The 20,876-nt window shown below is 32.2% G+C and overlaps 2 protein-coding genes and 1 pseudogene across 4 annotated transcripts; 1 reads left to right on the forward strand and 2 right to left on the reverse strand.

Annotated features, from left to right (window-relative positions):
* Positions 1-245: 245 nt before the first annotated feature.
* Positions 246-6,028, reverse strand: LOC142643517 (ATP-dependent Clp protease proteolytic subunit 6, chloroplastic). 2 transcript variants are annotated; one of them, XM_075818176.1, is made up of 9 exons: positions 5,815-6,028; positions 5,637-5,698; positions 4,949-5,018; positions 4,211-4,412; positions 4,015-4,080; positions 2,512-2,652; positions 1,815-1,868; positions 826-918; positions 246-495 (listed from the first exon to the last, which is right to left on the reverse strand). In XM_075818176.1, exons 1-9 carry the CDS (start codon positions 5,898-5,900, stop codon positions 448-450), a joined length of 822 nt encoding a protein of 273 aa, XP_075674291.1. In that variant the 5' UTR covers positions 5,901-6,028; the 3' UTR covers positions 246-447. The 2 variants fall into 2 exon arrangements, with proteins under 2 accessions (XP_075674291.1, XP_075674292.1); XM_075818177.1 differs by having other exon boundaries at positions 5,664-5,698; positions 5,815-5,984.
* A 2,802-nt stretch (positions 6,029-8,830) lies between these two features.
* LOC142642473 (uncharacterized) lies at positions 8,831-14,847 on the forward strand. 2 transcript variants are annotated; one of them, XM_075816833.1, is made up of 3 exons: positions 8,831-8,984; positions 11,326-11,520; positions 14,610-14,847. In XM_075816833.1, the coding sequence occupies exon 2, from the start codon at positions 11,332-11,334 to the stop codon at positions 11,503-11,505; it is 174 nt and encodes a 57-aa protein (XP_075672948.1). In that variant the 5' UTR covers positions 8,831-8,984; positions 11,326-11,331; the 3' UTR covers positions 11,506-11,520; positions 14,610-14,847. The 2 variants fall into 2 exon arrangements, with proteins under 2 accessions (XP_075672948.1, XP_075672949.1); XM_075816834.1 differs by having other exon boundaries at positions 14,614-14,847.
* On the reverse strand, positions 12,690-13,538 carry LOC142644392 (BURP domain-containing protein BNM2A-like; annotated as a pseudogene).
* Positions 14,848-20,876: the final 6,029 nt, after the last annotated feature.

The following is a 20,876-nucleotide window of genomic DNA, read 5'->3' on the forward strand; positions in this document are numbered from 1 at the left end:
TATAAGACTTTTTGTGGTAAATAACATCAGTAACATCACTTATTATGTATTACATAGCATATCGTGTCTCATCGCTTGATAATATGGACTATAAGTCTATAAGGTAAGCGATCCTAGTTGCAAATTTGGTCAGATGCCAGTTCTCATTTCTTGAGCATTATGACAGCTGTTTTAAGACCAAGATCATTAACTTACTGTACCATATTAATCTAAGGCACTAGTATATGAATCTCACCCCAGTAGAATGAACCCAAAACAACTAGTCTCTGAATATCAAAACTTCATATAATTCCACTAAAATACAGAAGCATCACTTGGCAACTATCAATTGAAGAATAACCCATGCAAATTACCATTTAAAGCAACCCAAGGACATCGTATCTGTTTGATGACATATTGCAATATGATGTCAAGAAGGCATACAATGGTTCAGCACAAAGTCTGAGTTTAATATTCAGTTTCTAACACACCATCAATGAGTCCAAATTCCATGGCCTGCAATCAGAGGCAGCATAACAAGAAAATTGTTATTAGCTCTCTATGCAGGTCAATTGCGTATTAAAGCAGTACTCAGCTGACAGGGAAGTTTGGATCAAAATAATTAGTAGTAGATAATGGAAGCTCTTTCGTTGCAGTGGGCTTTGAATCTTTGATTTTGCAGTGTCCACTCATTATGATATATCATTATTAAAAGGCAAAATTTTCATAAGGACAACTTGCAAATGTTTTGTGTTCATTATATTTTCCATTCCCATTCTCTTAAAAAAAAAAAGATAAAAAAAAGATAAACAGATTGAAGAAGAACAAAGGACTGAGGAATATTACCTCAGAAACAGACAAGAAACGATCCCTTTCAGTGTATTGTTGCACTTTCTCTAGAGGTTGGCCAGTAAAAGCAGCATACATTTTGTCAATTTTCTGCATAATATTACCAGGGCAAGAAGAAAAGTAGAGTCAATGCTTAATATTGAGCAGCACACTCATGCATTCAGAAGAATTTAACAGAGAAAAACTGGGCTGTCCTGGAAACTGGTCAATTCAGAGAGCCAAGCATAGAATCTAAATCTCAAGAGCTCCGTGATCTTTTTTTTTTAATAGGTAAAAATAACTTAACTCAAAAGAAGAACATAACATTACATGAAATATGAAATAATAATAATTTTATTCAAGGTGCTCGGTGAACTTGAAAATGCAATAATGGTGTATCAATAAATTCTGTCTAAGCACGAATCGTAAAAATATATTTTGTCAAAACTTCAGAAAATCATGTAAGTTTTCAGATCATTACGCTTTTGCCTAAAGTAACTTATGAAAATGGAATTGGAGAAAACCCCATTATATTTTACTTGCAGCCCAAAAATCCAGGTGCCTTGTTAAAAGTCATTCCACACTTCTCTAGATGATGATCATGGCATCTGTATTACTACTAAAATGCTGTTTTCCAAGATAGAGGCCAAACATACCAGCCTAGTTCTTTGTGATGATAGCATGAATTTTCTAGCATCAATGATGGATATCTCTATCATCATCTTGCCCACAACATAGAGTGAAATTTATTTGAACAGTACAGCCCAGCACAACTTAAGGAGATCTTGCTTTTCATTTTTTTATATTCAAATTAGCAAGAATACAGACACAATTAAGTCACTATATTACTGCTTGATCTAAGTCATGAAGGCTGTATTATTATTGTTAGAACTGTGGTTCAATGATTAAATTCATTATTTCCTAAGCTTTTGAGAGGATAAGTAATTTATCAATTATCATCCAGAGATCATTTAAATCAAGCAACTGAGTGGAGAAGAGAGACTGACATGACGAGATTGAACTGCTTCATTCACTTGCCGCCTCACATCTTCCACATGCCCCTACAAGCAGATGACACAATCATATCTATGGAATATTAGCAAATGAATCATAATATCTCAAACTACATATATATATATATATATCAAAATTTACCATATTACACATGCATAAGAATACTTTCATTGTTTGTGTTACCCGGCTCCTTCACTTCACCCAGCCATACTTGTTTGACAGGAAAAACACAGCTATTTGACACTCTTAAGTAGTGGTAAATCCTTGAAAATCAAAAGAATCTGACAGCTAGTATCCAAGCCCAACACCAGACCGAGATCCATTTAACATAGTTCTATTGCAACTCTCTAATCTCAAAACACAGTAAATAGTAAAAAACTACTTCAAACTTCATTTCAGCAAAAGAAATTAAATTATTTTTTAAAAAAATAATAATAATTTAAACTTTAAACCTTCTAGTCTCGAACAACACTGAATAGGAAAAAACTGATTTAAACTTCATATATACTCACGTATATAGAAACCGAAAGGCCAAAAAGAAATAGCCAAATATAAAAGAGGATTGAATTGAATTAGAAAGATGGTACTTTAATATAATTTGTTTGCACAGATAATACCAGAATTTGTTACAGACTTGTAATCTAATCCTTTCATAAAATGCAGCAAACTCCACCAAAAGGAAATTCATACCCCACATCCACTCTGTGGTTGATGTATCATAATACGTGCATTTGGCATTGCATAGCGCATTCCCTTTTCTCCACCAGCAAGAAGAAGTGCGCCTTGGCTTGCTGCTACTCCAAAACATACCGTGCCAACCTTGGGCTTAATCTGAAAACATTAGTCAATAAATGCTTCCAAAGTAAGAAATTGAAGACCTTTTTTAAAAAAATATTCAAAAAGAAAAAAAAGAAAGAAAGACGGATGTTTACAAAGTATAATGCACACAAGTGGAAGATGGAGTACATGCCTTTACAAGTACCCATATAACATCTAACGCTAATTGTATAATCTACTGATGACTAGGAAAAAAAGCAGGTCTCAATGTGCTTGTTTCTCCCGAGAACACAGAAGACAAACAGCTAAGCCTAACAGGATCATATTAGTAGAAGGGAAGGAAGACTGTCAAGTAACTTTTTACAGATTACATGCAGATGATATTTGCAGTTAATCTATACACTACAGATATCATGACCTCTTTTAGCACTCTGAAAAATATCCAAATAGAGTTACAAACACAGAAACATTATCAGCCCAATCAGATGTCCCCCAAAATCTTTGCAAATGTCCCATTATAAATAAGTAAAATAAAAATAAAGTACAGTAAAAATAAGCCAGAGAGTGAGAGACAGAGACAACATATCTTTTTGTTTCCTTAGTAATCTTCTTTCTTTAGTTTTCCTTTCCAAATGTTCATTTTACTCCGTTCAAGTTCATTTATGTTTAGTTAGTAAAATGGTTAAGCCTTTCTGGAATAAACAGGCACGACACTAATATCTATTTGGCATCTTAGTTACCTTCATGCTCCTCTAATTATATATCCTTGTTCTATTTGGTTCTCCTCCTATTTATCCTGTTCTTTTCCTTTCCAATTCGTTTATTGTGGAGAAGAAAATGGCCAGGCCACCTAATGGCAAGTACTAGCATCACATTCAGATCTATTCTATATCTAAGCTGTCTTAATAAATGGATCCTGATACATTTGTATAGGATCACTGATTTAATAATTTTTAGTCACTGATGACTGCTCATTACTTGTTCCATTTGGGATTTATTGCGAAAAAAATAAAATAAAATAAACCATGTGATTGATTTGTACTTATCAATTTTAGATTGGAGATAATGGCTTTTTTAAGGCTTATAGTCACAATCATTTCATATAAGGAGACACTCAGATATTGTGTTTTTTGTTTATTGGTATGTGAAACACACAGTCAATATGATCTGAGCCCACAAACATCACCTTCCACCCACTCTTGTGGGCTAAGGAGTGCCATTTGAGCCAGAACACATTGGGTCATTGGCCAGAGGCACTCATATATAATATTTAAATTTAGTCAATATTTGTTCTCACCTTTTAAGTTCAATATTAATACCAGAGTGGAAAGATAAAGTAACTAATATACAAAGGCAGCAAGAATTAATTAAGAAAAGGAGAGCAAAGAAATCATAAAAAAATGATTTAAATCTTACCCAAGACATGCAATCATATATTGCCAGCACAGAGTACGTACTTCCACCAGGGCAGTTCAAATACACCTGAGAGGGTACAGGACTATGTCATAAACTGTAAAGAATTATCTTTATCTTAGAATTTTGATCTCACAGCCCCAACACATTGATTCTGAAATTGAAAAAACAAAATAACACTGTCAACACATAGCCACACCAAAATATCTGCATCCTCATCAATAGTTGCCAGAGTCACAAGCTGCGATATGACTCGCTGAGCCACCTGTGAGTTGACTGGCTGCCCAATGAAGATTATGCGATTCCTGAATAACACCGATGAGAGATCCAAAGGCCCTCCTGGGGTCATCACAGCTGGCATTACAGGTGGATTCCCCTTTCTGGCTTCTATTGCATCATAACTGTACATCAAAAACAGTTTAAGTAGCTAATTATTCCATTAAATGGTTTTTTTTTTTTTTTTAAGAAAATTATTCCATGAATTGATTAAATCAGAGAAGCAGAAAACATAGAACCAGATCAAACATCTATAACTATAATTGGGATCTTTCAGGAAGCCGAAGTATAACACAGGTATATGTAACCTGTTTTCTAATGAATTTGTGAAGATAAATAAACACAAATGTGGCCCAGCTGCAATGCTTTTTCCTCAAACCAATTCCTACCTGTCCTTGTCAATTTTTAAAAACTTCTAATTTTCTATCATATGGATAATGGATGTAATATAATCATGGCACTGCAAAAAAGAAAAAAGAAAACCTCTAAGTGCAATACTCTCCAAAGGAAGTGATCACTCAAAAAGCCATATACAGTCACTACAATAAATGATTATAGACAACACCAGCACATAACACACACACACACACACACACAAATAGAAGGGGAGGAAAAGGAGTACACTAAGTACTTTAAGCGAAAAAGGGCACAAGCAGTTCACCTTGTACTGGTACCAGGAAAATCCTTCTCTTCATGCTTACTAGGTAACCAACAAGTTTTACTGGATAAGCCTGTACACAACAATTACCTTACATATTACAAATCATGGGAATCATTAATTAAGAAATCAGATGGAATTGGCTCAGACAAAGCCGTACTTTTCAATCAAATTAGGGGCATTGAACTCAAATAAACTGGTCAAAAGTACAACTAAACTCAAAAAGACAACTGGGTCATCCCCAAATCTAGTTTTAGCATTATTAATTAAGGTAATTAAGAAATCAGATGGAATTGGCTCAGACGCAGACAAAATTTCCAATCAAATTAGGGGCATTGAACTCAAATAAACTGTTCCTAAGTTCAAATAAGCTGAAAAAAACAACTGGGTCATCCCCAATTCTAGTTTTAGCATGATTAATTAAGGTAATTAAGAAATCAGATGGAATTGGCTCAGACCAAGACAAAATTTTCAATCAAATTAGGGGCATTGAACTCAAATAAACTGTTCCTAAGTACAACTAAACTCAAAAAGACAACTGGGTCATCCCCAAATCTAGTTTTAGCTTGACCTTTGCTACTTAAAATGTAGAAAATTCTTTGACTTTCCTACAATAATCTTAAACAGTAATTTAAAACTCGTGGAATTTAAAGTAGAAAATGAAAAAAAAAAAAAAAAAAAAGAATATTACCAAGTGTTAAAGAATCAGAGTATGGACCTGGCAAGGCAGAGACTATCGACCTCGTTGAGTTTCTGTAAAATTTTTAACGAAAATGCAATTCCAGAATTGATAAACAGCAAGTAAAAAATTAGAGTTTGAGGTGAATAAAATTATAAAAATTAACATCAACATATATGAATATATATACCTGCGAGAAAACAAAGGAATGGACGAGGTTCTGCTACGAGAAGCGATTGAGAAGCTTAAAGGCACAGAGATAGCTGAAGCTACCATTTTGCACCCAGAGAGCCAGAGGCAGAGACAGAGACAGAGATAGAAAGACTAGCGAACTAGCAAATCCTTTTTATTTCTTCAGCGACGTGTCGTTGAGAATGCAAACTACTTTTTTTTGGGATAATTTTAACCCCAGATTATATTGCCCACTCCTGATTATATCTTTCTAAGTAGGGTTGAGATTTTAGCTTTTTAGATAGGGATCCAACTTTTTTATCTTTTATTTGATGACAAATTGTGTGTATAACAAAGAATACAACATAATATATGAGGAGAAATTATATTCTTGTGTCCAAAAATAAAAGGAGCAAAATTATTTTACATGTCTAAAATATACGAAATACATTTTAAGCAAAGATAACAAATAGGGACTGGACAAAAGAAGAACTAAAAAGGCTTATACGAATTTTCAGGTTATTAAATTGTTCTTATAAGTGTTCTTACTTTAAGAAGGGTTCCCCAAAAAAAAATCTAAATATTTCTTACTTTGTAATTGTTCTTACTTATTAGTACCAAATTGAAATTTCCTGTAACCTTTAGGTAAAATATACTTTATATTTTATAACTTTGATTAATTGTCATTTTAGTTCATTATGTTTAAAATTTTTCATTTTAATCTATTTACTTTGATTTTGCAGCCACTTTAATCCTTTCATACATTGTTGCTAAAAATTTTCTGTTAATACCTTTAAAACAACGTCGTTTCACATATTTAGTAGTAAAAATTAATTTTAGAGATTATTTTATTAATTTATTTAATGAACTAAAAAAGAATTTTTTTTTTTAAATTAGTGGACTAAAATGATAATTTTAAACCTAGTGAATTTTTCATTTTTTAGTCCTTAAAAAATTGTAAAAATACTAAATTAATTATTTCTAGCGTGGCAAAATTTGACAAAGTAATGCGGCACTATGTCATAACAGTAAGATTACAAAACTAACTTGCTACATTTACAATTTATTTAACAACATAACTAAAGAATAAATTTTCAAACTTTAGAGACTAAATAAAACTTGACCCAAGTTTTAAGGACCAAAAGTGTATATTTTGCCTTAGTCTTAAAACTATGGGGTTAGTTATAACTCCTTAACAAACTAATTGGATCATTCAAATGTATTCTTTTAAACTATATTATAATATATACTCTGAACCAATTCCTTAATTTTAATATATATTTTTTACTACTTCAACTTGTGCTATTTTAAATCCTCCTTAATTAAACTCCCACTAGAATCACTTTTCAATCATTCTAATGCATTATTTCTAAGAATGCTTCATTTTGAGAGCAAAGTTATCTATAATTGATTCGTCATAATAAAGTTACAAGTTTATTACAAAAAATATATATATTTGCCTTAGATTTTTGAGAGAAAATTCCCACAAATAACTCTACCAACTCTTGTATGCATATGTAGGCTTGATGACTTGTGCGCACAGTCTTATGGCTACGTTCACTTGTACCAAAGTTTGCATGCACAAAGTTAGTGTTTAATTATTTATTTATTAGTATTTTAATATAAGTTAAGCATGTTAACTTGGAATTGTTTCACATAATAAGAAGATGCATCGCGCAATGCAAATTTTTTTTTTTTTTAAGTGTCAATTTATATATATAAGTTCCAAAATCACTCACATCAGTCAAGCTAAAAATATGTAAATTTGTAAAGTTACTACAATCTATTTATTTTGTATTTAGATTTTTATTTTTTCTTTACATACTGCTAGGATGTAGGAATAAAGTGAATGATAGTTGTTATATGTAAAAAAAAAGAGAAAAAAATTTAAAAAATCAATAAAAATTAATATTTTAATGAAAATGTAATATAAAATAGATAATCTCAGGGTCGGAGGTACGTACAGGAGTGGCCCCCCAAAATTTTGAATTTTTTTATATATAATTATTTTTAAATTTTTAAAATTTAGTCTATAAAAATAAGAGTTCCCTCCAAATATTTGAATTAGTCCAATGATGTTCTTAAAAAAAATGGTTTAATAATTATAGAGATATAATTTTATTTTTCGCAATTCTATTGTTGTAAAATGCACTCTTGTGTATCTGTTAAATATTTGATAAAGTTTAACATCAAATATATTTGATTCTATCTTTTTCAACCCATTATGTGGCGATTAATAAGTCATTGATTCATTAAAAAATCATTGTCACTAAAACTACACATGAAATGTGTATTTAGTTGCCACATAATAAGTCAGAGCAAGATAGTTTCAAATATGTTTGGAGCCTAACTTATTCCACCAAATTTTGAATTATTTATGTTTTTGAGAATTTCATTAGTTGAATTGAAAGATTTTTTACTTAATTTAATATAAAATTTGATAATTTGTATTTAAAATGATATTTTTAAGAATTTTACAATAAAATTGGATAAATTGAATTTTATTTTATGAAAGATCACCATCAAACATAATTTTGATTGAAAATACTAAGTTTTTTTTTTTTTTTCCTTTTTGGTATATGTATATATAACTTATCAAATAAAAAAGTGTATGTATATATAAAAAAGCATGTGTGTGTGTGTGTGTATATATATATATATATGTATGTGAGTGTGGAGCTTGTATATTAGTGTCACAACTTGCCCAAACTAATATGAATGCTCCAATCTTATCGAAATAATCTGATTCAATATAACATGAATCTATTTACACATAACATTAACTCATAAACAATTGTGTTAGTATTCATGTTAATAATTGTGTTAAACATTACCACCATACTAAATCTAATATTGTATCATTCTAAAAAAAATGGTAAAATATCATTTTCTAATAAATATTTTTGTTTTCTCAACAAAAAAAAAAAAAAAAAAATATATATATATATATATATATATATATATATCATTTTCAATTATATTTTGTTTTGTTGTCGTTTATTTATTTATTTTTTAAATCATAGATTAGCCATGTACCTCTTCAGTCTTTTTCTTCCTCTATACAGTACACACCGCTAATATTTCTGAACCAATCTGCCGCATAAAAGGACTCTTCTCTTTTCTCACGATACACAGCTCGTCCCACTCATCTCGACCCACTGCTACTCACGCCGCCGCCGCCAATCTCCAGTAAGCAGCTCATGAATTTATTTATGTGATGTTAAAAAAGCATTGTAGTATCTACCAGTTCATGACCCTTTTGTTAATCTGGAATTGAGTACCTTTTTTTTACACTAGTTCTTGACTCTCTAGTAAAGTTTAAACAGGGTTTTGATTCTGTTTCCTTGACCTTTTCTCTTCCAAGGCTATCTCCCTTAGTAAATGTTTTCTATTTCTGAAAAATGTAATGTAATTTTTGGTCAAAGGAATGATCTTTTGGGCTGTGTATGTGTTAATATAATATTATTGCTACTATATATAGTTGCTATTAGAACTTTCTCTGCAATGTACAAAACAACATTATAGTATATAAAGCTTGTATAATAAACCCCAATTTCATCTCATCCATGTTTAATTCATTCACTTGCACATTTCCATTTGGCCCATTTCTAGTGTTGTTTAGGATTTTGTACTAGAGGAGTGAGATTAGTATAGATGGTTGCATTTGTAGTTGTCCCGCAAACACTAATTACACTAATAGTTGAATGAAAAAAAAGAGTATTGAGTCTATTGACAATTTGACATAAAGCCAAGTGCTTTATAGCTCAACTGGCACCTCCTGTAGTTTTCAACGGGTTTAAATCCCTACTCCTCCATTGTAACTATCGAATTTATCAAAAAATTTTGACATAAATTTTCATGGACAAGCAAGGTATATACTTGGCCAAAGGACCTCATCCATTCATAAGAAAAGTAAAGGAATCCTTAGTTTGCTAACTTCTTCAAAGCTATATTACTGAAATTTGGTCACTCAACATGCACGAGAAAAGACACCTGCAAATTGAATATTTTATGGTTGCCTTTTGAACCCATTTCTGCTTGGTATGAAATTATAAGAAGCATTCAGAAGTTGGCCTTGCTAGCAGATTTTCTAAATCTGATCTATTCTACAAAGATAAGAAGGGAAGAAGAAGACCAGATCTCCTGCATTCCAACAAAAAGTAAAATATTGAGGTCAAGTCCTTGTATAGAGTGTTGCATATCGGCAAACTCACTTCTTTCCTTGGAAGAGTATTTGGAGGGTTAAAGCCCCTACCAAAGTAACTTTCTTTACGCAGACCAACAACTACTTGAGGAAATTTTTTTATGATGTGTAACTTAAGACATTGGAATATTTTTGTAGTGGATTGCTCCTGCATGTGCAAGAGGAGTGGGGAATCAGTTGAGCATACTTTTCCACTGTGATATTGCCACAGATTGTTGGCCTCTTGTGCTTTGTTTCTTTGGGGTGCTGTGGGTTACGCCTCAAAAGATGATTGATTTGCTGGCATGTTGGAAGGTTCATTTTGGTAGGCATTGAAATTGAAATATTTGGAATGCTATTCCTTAGGCCTGTTGTGGACTATTAGGAGAGAACATAATAGACAAACATTTGAAAGAGTTAAACAAACTATGACAGAACTGACTGGAATCTGGATGACTGCATTCACCAGCCATTCTTTCTCAAATCTGTTAGGTTTTCTTTATAGTTGTAATTTTAGATGATTGTTTTATTACAATCCACTTTCATTCAATAAAACTCTTACTCATAAAAAAATAGTAAAAAGATTTTCCAATGGTTCTTCTTATGGTTTCATACCAAGAAGAGATGACACGTCTTACTAATGCTGATCAACTCTAAGTGATTTTCGAGTTCTTTGATTTGTTGTGTAGTACTATTCTCAAGGAAACCCAAGAAGGCCTTTTTAAAAAATAATAATTAATTTACTTTAAGCCCTTATCTCTCTTTCTTGGTGCCTATATAGTTTTTGCTTCTTTTTCTTCTCTACAAATTTACAAGTAGTACTAGTAATAGTAATACACTTATAATGATTACATATTTTTCATACACACTCCAAACCAAAACAGACAAACACAGTGATGCTTAAAAAAAAAGTGGATAGAATGTTTTTAGTGCAAAGAGCATTGTTAGTCTCATGCCTATATCTTTGACTTCCTATAGGATCTCTTGCTTTTGGGTCATATCTTCAATTTCCCTTTTTCTTTTGAAGATTTTTTCTATCCGCATCAGTTATCAAACTTAAGTTTTAAGAGTTTTTGTATATTAATGATCCTAGACGTAAAATTTATTAACTTTTGTGTAGTTTGAAATGGTTTTGTTTGGGATTTTTGTTAGAGTGGACACATTTTTGGGAGGAGGAATATTTTGTTAGACACTTATATGTCAAAACCATGTATGGTGAAATAGTAATATACATGTAATGATTACAAATTTGGCGTAGACATGTTGGACCCGTAAATTCTACCTCAATTACTTCATTATGAAACATGTATTTTCTGATACTTATTTCATTGGTTTTCTTGCATGTAGTTAGGAATGGGTAACAAGAAGAAGGCTGCAGCAACTTTCATCCGTCTTGTCTCAACTGCTGGAACTGGTTTCTTCTATGTCAAGAGGAAGCCTACTAAGATGACTGAGAAGCTGGAGTTTCGGAAATATGACCCTCGGGTGAATCGTCATGTCTTGTTTAAGGAAGCGAAAATGAAATGAGAGGCTTCTCATGTGGTAGGTCTATGTATTCTCATATACTCTGCTAGATCAATGTTCTGTTTTTTCGTTTTGGTAGACAATTTATGAAATAACGTGAGCCAAATCATTATAACAGTTATTTCTGATGCTAATCTGCAGTAAATGTTTCCTCATCTCCCCCTTCTCTCTCTTATTGTCATTTATATAATCTTTTGATGGTCATTTCAAAGACAATCCTAGGATTAAATAGGATGATCTTCATGGGTTAATTTCTACCTAACTGAATATATTGTGGTTTATATTGGTGATCTGCTTTTGTGTTCACAAGGGTGTACTATGTTGCTTTGTGATCATATTGGGCTTTTGTTTTACAATTGCTGTCTTTAGATAGTTGTTTTTTGTTAGGGGTGTGCATTCAACCATTAGCTTGAGCCAGACCGAACTGATTCAACCCCTTGGCTGGGTTTTTATGGCTTGATGGGTTGGATTGGGTCCTAAAATTTGTTTCAAGCTCAGGTCTGGGTTGGCAAAATTTTGCATTGTTTTTGGGCTCTATGGCTGCTATCTGGGATTTTGTATATTTCAGTCTCATCACTACCATTTTATTCGACATGTTCCTGGGTTTCATGGTTGGACTTTTAGGCTTGTATGTTAATTTTTAGTAATTGTACATTAGTTTTGGGCTACAATTGCCTTAATTGGAGTTTCATACTTTTCATTAACTTCTCTAAAGGGGAGCTTTTGGGCTTTTCCTCACAAGTCACAAGGGGTAAGGGATTAAGAGTTGAAAAAAAGTCTTTATTTTTTGGGAAACTCTAACTTAGGTCATTTGAGAACCTCTAAGGCCTTCAATAGATCCAAAAAAAAAAAAAAAAAATGCTTTTGTTGTATCTATATCCAAGTAAAATAAGAGGAAATTAGTGAGTTTGTTGTTTGATTTTTGTTTGAAACTGAAAGCGAATAGAGTTCAATTCCATTTTGTAGAATTGACACATGAATTCCACAAACTAAAGTTTTTGTACAAAAATCAATTTTGCTAGATTCATTTAAAAACTCAGAATTTCTAAGCAGCACTGTAGATTTATTTATTTATTTTTGGCTGGAAAAGCAACACTACCATAGATGGAAACATGAACATGATAATTTACTAAAAGAAAGCAGAATAGCTTTCATTTAAACACAAGGTTGATCCGTGATCACATTATTTAGTAAGGAACACAAAGAAGATTATTAGCAGATAAGAAGTGGCATATCGGATATGTTCCAGGCTTGATGTGGAGAAGGCGAAATGAAATGTGGTTGGGATCACAGGCCGATGTGTCCATGTGGCAAACAAAAATAGCTTTCACTTTTTCTCCATACTTGCCACCTAGTGAAATTTGGAAGACCTTGCTCTCACTTTCTTGGCTGTGGCAATAATAAACCACAGAAGGGTAAGGCGTAACATGACATGCTACTATCTTTGGAGCTGACACCTCTTGAGGCACTTCTAGGAAGGTCTAGTTTTGTTGAAGAGTAGCTAATTTTGTGAGGTGGGTTGTGGTTAGAACTTTGAAAGGGGTGTTTGATCCAAAAGTGACATGTACAAAATCAAGCATTAATTCTAAGGTGGCAGCACAAAACTTAGTCTCTCCCTTGATGGGCTTAAACTCACAGTGTTTGAGTGTGTTTTCCATTGTTTTGGCTTGGGGAGAACCTTGAGAGATTGAGAAGAATTGAAGGATTTTTGGGAATTCTTGCATTGGGAAGGGAATGGAATCAGCCTCTTCTCTAGGCAAGAAGTGAGGCAAAGATGAAGGGTCATTAGTTGGGAATTGGATGCTCATTGTTTTCCCAACATAAAGATCATTTGTGGTGAAGAATCCTAGCTTTGAGGCCTCCATGTGATCCATGTGAGACATTAATGATCGTGTATGCATTTGATTTTCATTCATTGTCACTTGGTCAACTGTAGAATGTTTCATTAGTTGGACGTTTCCCTGAAGATCTTTCATCTTCAGCTGTTTGTTTTCTTCACTCAGCTCCCTGACTCCATTGCTGTGGTCACATTGCATGTAACATCTATCAAATTATTAATCATATTAAGCATGCAAGGAATAGAGTGTACATAAACAGAATCATGCTGTATGTTTAGGAAATAAGGATTTACCATCAAGAGCAAAAGATAAGATGAGAGGATTAAAGAATCAAATCTCATAGCCATCGTAATTCTTCTATTCCTCAAGGTCCTAAATTCTTCCAGACTTCTTTATGTTCGTTAAGGGAAGTGAGGGTATGTTTTGCTGATAGGGAAGTTAGATTTTAAAAGAAGGTTTTTGGGATAATTTGTAATTTATCAAATACTCTGAATGTGCAGCAGACATACTTATTTTTAAGTCCAATAAACCAATAAAAATAAACTTTCTCAAACGAGCATTAAGTAAAATATATTTTGCATTGAATGAGCTTATTTTGTTTATTTTGCTTATTGTGTAAAAGTATTGTACTTTGAAGAATGTTTGAATGTGATACTTCATAATAACTATTAACAATCCTACAAACAGAACAAATTTCACCACTTGAGAGATGACAAATTGTGATGGGTACAGTTAAATTTTCATTGAAACCACAACTGACATCAATTATATTGCTCACTGATCACAATCTACCACCTCAGTAGTTGTGAAATAAGTTGTGTCATTAGTCTTATTGAAAAGTTAATACATTTTCTTTGGATGAAAATTAGCTAGGCATAACCAATCATAAGGGCCCGTTTGGATTGAAGGGTAGGGAGGGGGAGTGGAAGAGAGTAGAGTAAAGTTGGCAAGAAATTAGCCTAATTTTTAGCCAATTCTAGTCTACTCTACTCCACTCCCCCTCCTTCCCCCTCAATCCAAACAAACCATAAATGTTTACATTAGAAATATCAAGAAATGCTAGTTGAGCGCAAACACTCGGCCACATGAAAGGGTTGTTAGTTTGATACAATCATAATTTATGTCCCTAGCATTAGCATCATGGAAATATAAGTAGTCAAAATTTATCATAATCTCTTATCTTTGAGTTTCTTTTGTTTGTTGATCTGCCACCTGTAGTCTGTAGATAATTATGTTTTCCATTATTGAATTGTTTTGTTTTTGTATTAGTAAGTTACACGCATGCAGTGCATCACAGCTGTGAAGGGTAGAAGTGAAATCTGATTTGAACCAAGTTTATTTGCTTATCTTGAATTGTTCATCAGAAATGCATGGTCTTTTCAGTAAGGGAAACCAGCTTTGTCCAACATTTGTATGGGTATTACTAATTTTATTGTTCACAATATTGTTGATTCTTTTGTGTAATAAAGAGGGAAAGATCCTCATATCCTCATTCCCTCCTCTGTAATTTCAGTGTTGGGTTAAAAAATGCAATAACCAATTATATTAAGCAACTGAACCTCTTCTTCTTTTGAGATCATTAGAAATACTTGCAAGTCTTGCATGCTAGATATGTTTCCCTTGCAGTTCGAACCCGTGCCCTCTCATACTCTCCCAAACGTGAGGCTGGGGAAGGTATCAACTCGCCCAAATGATGCGGTGGTACAACTTAATGTTTTAAAGTCCCATTTCACTTTCAAGATCCCACATCGCAAAGATCCTCCCCCACTTGCTGCCTTATAAGCCCGAAGCTGAAGGAGTAGTGTACCATCAGTTATTATTAATAACTGATGGTACACTACTCCTTCAGCTTCGGGCTTATAAGGCAGCAAGTGGGGGAGGATCTTTGCGATGTGGGACAACAAGTTTCCAGGGAGTACGCAATAAGTTTCCCTAGAGTACAAAAATTGCCTATACATTAAAAGGAAACTTCTTTTGAGTAGGATTTTGTACTCCCAGGAAAACTTTTTTTTTTTTTGTACTCCCTGAGAAACTTGTTCCTACCTCATCAGTTGCTCCCCCCACTTTCTCACTTATATGCCTACATCAGGCTTATAAGTGAGAAAGTGGGGAGAGCAACTGATGAGGTAGGAACAAGTTTCTCAGGGAGTACAAAAAATAGTTTCCCTGAGAGTACAAAATCCTACTCAAAAGAAGTTTCATTTTATTGTGAATACTCAGGATTTTCACCTCTCGGGCCAAAGGTTTTTTGCCTTGTAACCTAAAACCCTTGGCCAAACAAGGTTACAAGGCAAAAAACCCTTGGCCCGAGAGGTGAAAATCCTGAGTATCCATAAGAGGTAAACTAAACCCCTTTCAAATAATGTCGATTTTATATACTTTTAAAATTATTCATTTTTATTATTCATTGTACTATCTTCATTTTGATGTAAATGAAAAAAGTCCTAATTAATGAAACACAATAAGATTAGTATCATGACAGTCACTCTCGTACCCCTATTCTTTGTAGTCCTGCACCTGTGAAAGTTATTTGCAGTGACCAAATATCCAACTTTCACTACTACTACTCTCTCTCACTCTCTTAAGTCCTTTTGACAAAGCTCCTTTTTTACTCTTTAATATGCTTTTTTTTTTGGAAGGGGGGGGGGGGGGTGGGTGGGTTGTAATTGGAATTTCAAAACTCTCAACGTAGTATTTTATCCCCATACATATCAAGTAATTCAAGGAGGGAGTTCTTTGAAGGTGGCCCTAAGATACTGGATAAGAGTTTTGAACTAAGGATCTCATGAATTAATTCATGAGATCTTGGGAATCAATTACTACAGCAACCCTTTAGGTTCTTTAATCGACTTGTTAATTGTGGTGAAATGAAGTGTTTCAATAGCTAGGTAGTATTTGAATTTAAGGATTTAAAACTAAGAGATTTAAAGAATAATTGTTACTAATAACTTGAATAAAGTATGAGAGTGCAGGTTCCCCCCTCCCCCCTTTTCACTGAATTTTAAGGATGCATTTAAGATATTATTTCAAAATCATAGTATCATAACTCAAGTGATTTTGCCAGAGCAAAGTACCCAGAGCTTAAAAAATTGACTTATGTTATTAAATTCATATCAAGCAATTTATACTAATAGTTGTTCAATTTACGTAATTTTAAATCTCAAATACAACCTTCTCAACAACAATAACAATATAAATCTCTGATACAAATGCAACTTACATAAGTTTTAAACAATGCACGATGAATTTGAGCTAGAGAATTTCATTCCAACAAAATCACTTGTGTTATGAAACTGAAATAATATCTTATACTTGATCAGTATAATTTTGCATAACTTTAATGTTTATGAAAAAAAACTAATAATACTTGCCATAGCTTATTCAAAGATTTTAAACTAAAAAATCGAAACCAGAACCCTTTGCTTCAAATGTTTTCATCCAAAATACTTAAATCCTTATATTGCAAATACCTTGATAGGGGTGTTTGACAAATGACAACCAGGTTAGCCAAGAACAACATAATTGCAAAAGGCCTTGTTACTTAACTGATTAGCAGCTTTTGGTGCTTTTAATGGAAACATTTATTATTCAAGTCCTACTTCTTCTATTGTAATTATCGATTAAAAAAAACATATTTTCTTTGGAAATTTTTCTATTAAAAGCTAGTACAAAATGGATAGAAACACTAGTTTTAGCTTTAATTCTTTTTAAAAAATCCCTTACAAAATTAAAATTTTAATTTTTGTATAGATAGAATTTGAATACAAGTCATTTATTCTAAGATAAAAAAATTTATAAGTTGAACTAATTAGATTCACAATTCATAAGCATATTGGATTTAGAAAATATAGTAGATATATACTGTGAACTATGCCATATCCAGAAAATTAAAATTGACTATGCCTTTTCAATAAAATTTTGAAATTCCCTACATTTTAATAATTAATTGAAAGATATATATAATATATAATAATAAATTTTATTATATGACAATCCAAATTATTGACTAATCCCATTTACTTTGGTACACAGTGCTTACAGTCAAGTTATATATATATATATATGCATGAGTTATAACTTAGTTATTAAATAAATAATAAAATAAACATGAATGCTAAAATGTGTTCTTATATCTTAATTATATATATGACCAAAAGAATTCTTTTTTCCTATATAAATATTTATATTTAGGAGAAATTCAGTTAAAGAAACTCTCGCCATCTACTTCTTGTGACGTGTGAACATAAACAAGAAGCAAGAATAGAAGACATAGGAGAAAAGTTTCCACAAAATTACATAGCAAAGCCAATTTCACTAAATTATGGGCCGAAAAATTGGATTCATTAAGTACATTCTTTTTTTTTTTTTTTTTTTTTTTGGGATACCAGACAAAGAGATTACATCACAAATTTAGAGTCTGTCTTGCTATCATATTAGCAAATTCCCTACTTTCAGCTAATATAGAGTCTGAAGTTCTCAAAAAACCACTAGCATAGAGTATTGCTTAATAATATTATGTATATCTTCTAGTAAGGGTTCACTAAGTACATGAGAAACATCTCAGTCATCAAAGGAAATTACTAATACAACCCTTGCCTCGACTATGATTGTTTTTATAGACCAGTGTGAATAGAAATAAGTGAAATCACTATGAAGAGGGGATATTATATTATAATTGGGGAAAAGTTAGGTTCTAAATATTTTTAGAGCTATTTTATTCCAACTTATTATATATAACAATTTACAAAACTATATATCAATGCATAATTTTTATTATATGACTTTTTTAATGAATGATGTGACTTGTGTAAATAATACACATAAATAATCTTATAATTTGTCACGCAGTAGGCAGAAAAAAATATCAAATTTGTCACGCGTAAGTAGGAAAAGATATCTCCAAATATGTATAGAGTCAAAATTTGTCCTTAAAATAAATTGCATCACCTTCGCGAATGATTGATTGCTTTAAAGCCCGTTCTTTTGCCTTTGAGATTGCTAACAATTAATGCTACTCTTACATACATCTTGCCTTCACAAAGAAAATATATTATATCATCCGTGCATGTCTTATATATAAACGCAAGCGTATACACCTTTTGATCAAAAGTCATGACCATGTCATTATCATCTAAGTAATATATGTATTGGTTCATCAAAGTGTGTTGTTTATTCAAATATGCCAATTACCACTTACGTCCGCCAATACAAACATTCATATAATCATAAGAAACTACCTATGATGGTTTCGTAAAACCCATATGTAAATTTGCGAATTTAGTCCGTCTTGTAGTCATAATTCATAAATAATAGGAGGAGGAGGAGAAGAAGAAGAAAACATAGGGGAAAAGCTTGTCCATTTTCTTTCATCAAAAATGAAGAAAACACGATCTGAGATTTTTTTTTTTTGGGTAGAATACAAGCTCTGAGATGGAAGTAAAACATTCATGAAATATGAAAGCAAATTCATCATATATATTTATATTACATTGAGTCTTTTTTTTTTTCTGTTTTTTTTTTCAATTTATTTCTTTTTCCCTTTTTCTTTAAGTGACCCTTAGGGTTTGTTTGGTTTGTTAAATCTTTGGCCTAGTTTAATTCAGTGTAAAACATATTCTAGAAAATATTTTCCTCATTTTCGAGTGTATTGAAAGACTTTGCCAAACCAAAATAATTTTCTGTTAATGAAAAAAAAAACCTTCTTTAGGTCCGAAGATGTTTCACATCCTAAAAAGAACATAAAACATTTTCAATCTCAAGAGAATAAAACCTTCAAACTGATTGAAATATCTTAAAATCTTAAAAATGATCAAATATATACCTTAATTATAACTTTTTCACTTACAGATAAACCATAAGACAATAACTTCCTTTCCTCACTTTAATAGTAGTGTGAAATTAGGAACGATGCACTTTTTCTTTTCTTTGTTTTTTTGTTAAGTATGTCAAGTGATATCTATTATTATTTAGCATAAAAAAGGAAAGCAAGTAATAACATTATCTCCTTCCTGAAAAAAACGCGACCTAAGACCTGCGTGTTTTGCAGTAAGGGACAAGGATAGAAGTGATGATCTCATTCTCTCATAATTACACATATCAGCCTACTTAACAACATTGTGAACCACAAAATTATTCAACCATACTGTTAGATGGTTATGCAACAAGGCCAATATTTATACTAAACACTGGCACTTGTTATTGGAATGATTAAAGAAGCTATAAAAGGAGTAGTATCATCGTGTATACATCATCGATAAGGTCCTTTGAATTCTGATAGACATGCCAAAACTAGAGAGTGCGTAGACTTTTGCACAATGCCACGTTTCCTCAGATGGATAGGAAGAAAAGGGGGAGGGGTGATGTTTCTAGATAACTTGGCCAGAACATTAGTGTAAATTCATCACCAACCTTTTCTTCATTACAGTTCAACTAAGTAAAAAAATCTCTAGAGATGCTTCCCGTGACTGTTTTTTGGATAGATAAAAGTATTTAAATCTCTTCATATGCAGTCTCTCATCTTACACGTACTGAGTTATTATAAAGAAGAATTCAATAAAAGTAGTTTCAAAATGCTGACAAGAAGTTTTGACCTCGATATTTAATGAATATCATAAGACCTTAAAAACTACTAAATAACTAGTAGTTTTATCATCTCTTTTTTTGCAAAAAGTAAGATTCTTTTAAGGTATATAGTATATATTATAAGGAAGAATCCAATGAAAATAGTTTCAAAATGCTGACAAGAAGTTTTGACCCCAATATTTAATAAATATCATAAAACCTTAAAAACTACTAAATAACTACGAATTTTATCAGCTTTGTTTTTGCAAAAAAATAAGATTCTTTTAAGGTATATAGTATATATTAGCTCATGCATGCAGAGAAGCCCAATTGCCTATTACACCTATTACTCTATTCTAACAACCCACCACAAATTTTATATCAAACTTCTGCATATTAACCAGCTAAAAGTTAACCTGTTTTATCAATTCTAACAACCCACTGTATATATAGCTTTTATATTAATCTTCTGCAGATTAAAACATAAAATTAATGGACTTTTAGGCCACAAACCATGACAAAAGAAGTAGGTACTCAGCTAGCTCACCAACGGGTCACATCTACGTAGAAGTCAACGAAGGATTATCATCATCAACTCCAATGTAGAATATATATTACAAGTAATGTCAATTCCCTCAAAATCTGACTAGAAGACTCGAATATCGAACCTCCCCCACACAACTCTTATCCTTACCACGTTGCTTCAAATTTATCATCATGTGCTTTTCAATTGCACAAAATTCTAAAGAACGTGGAGTCTCATTGTCAACCCTTAAAAACAAAATACCTCCAACACGATTAATCATGGACGGCCTATTGTGCCATACTACCCTACCCAATACGTCTTTGACTTCCGGCTACTTTTCACTATTGGAGCAATAGGGTGTGTCTTAGTCTTAGCACTAGCAATAAAGGTGTGATTTGAGTGCTTGAAAGCTCGACAGAAAGGTTCGGGGTACGTTTACGGTATTTGCT

This window comes from Castanea sativa, chromosome 7, assembly GCF_040712315.1.
Source record: "Castanea sativa cultivar Marrone di Chiusa Pesio chromosome 7, ASM4071231v1".
Classification (NCBI taxonomy): domain Eukaryota; kingdom Viridiplantae; phylum Streptophyta; class Magnoliopsida; order Fagales; family Fagaceae; genus Castanea; species Castanea sativa.

Coding starts and splice junctions, on each gene's coding strand:
- LOC142643517 (XM_075818176.1), bottom strand. CDS start 5,900: ATGGTAGCTTCAGCTATCTCTGTGCCTTTAAGCTTCTCAATCGCTTCT. Junction 4,081..4,210: donor ATGAGGATGCAGATATTTTG/GTGTGGCTATGT, acceptor GTACCCTCTCAG/GTGTATTTGAACTGCCCTGG. Junction 1,869..2,511: donor AACCACAGAGTGGATGTGGG/GTATGAATTTCC, acceptor ATCTGCTTGTAG/GGGCATGTGGAAGATGTGAG.
- LOC142642473 (XM_075816833.1), top strand. CDS start 11,332: ATGGGTAACAAGAAGAAGGCTGCAGCAACTTTCATCCGTCTTGTCTCA.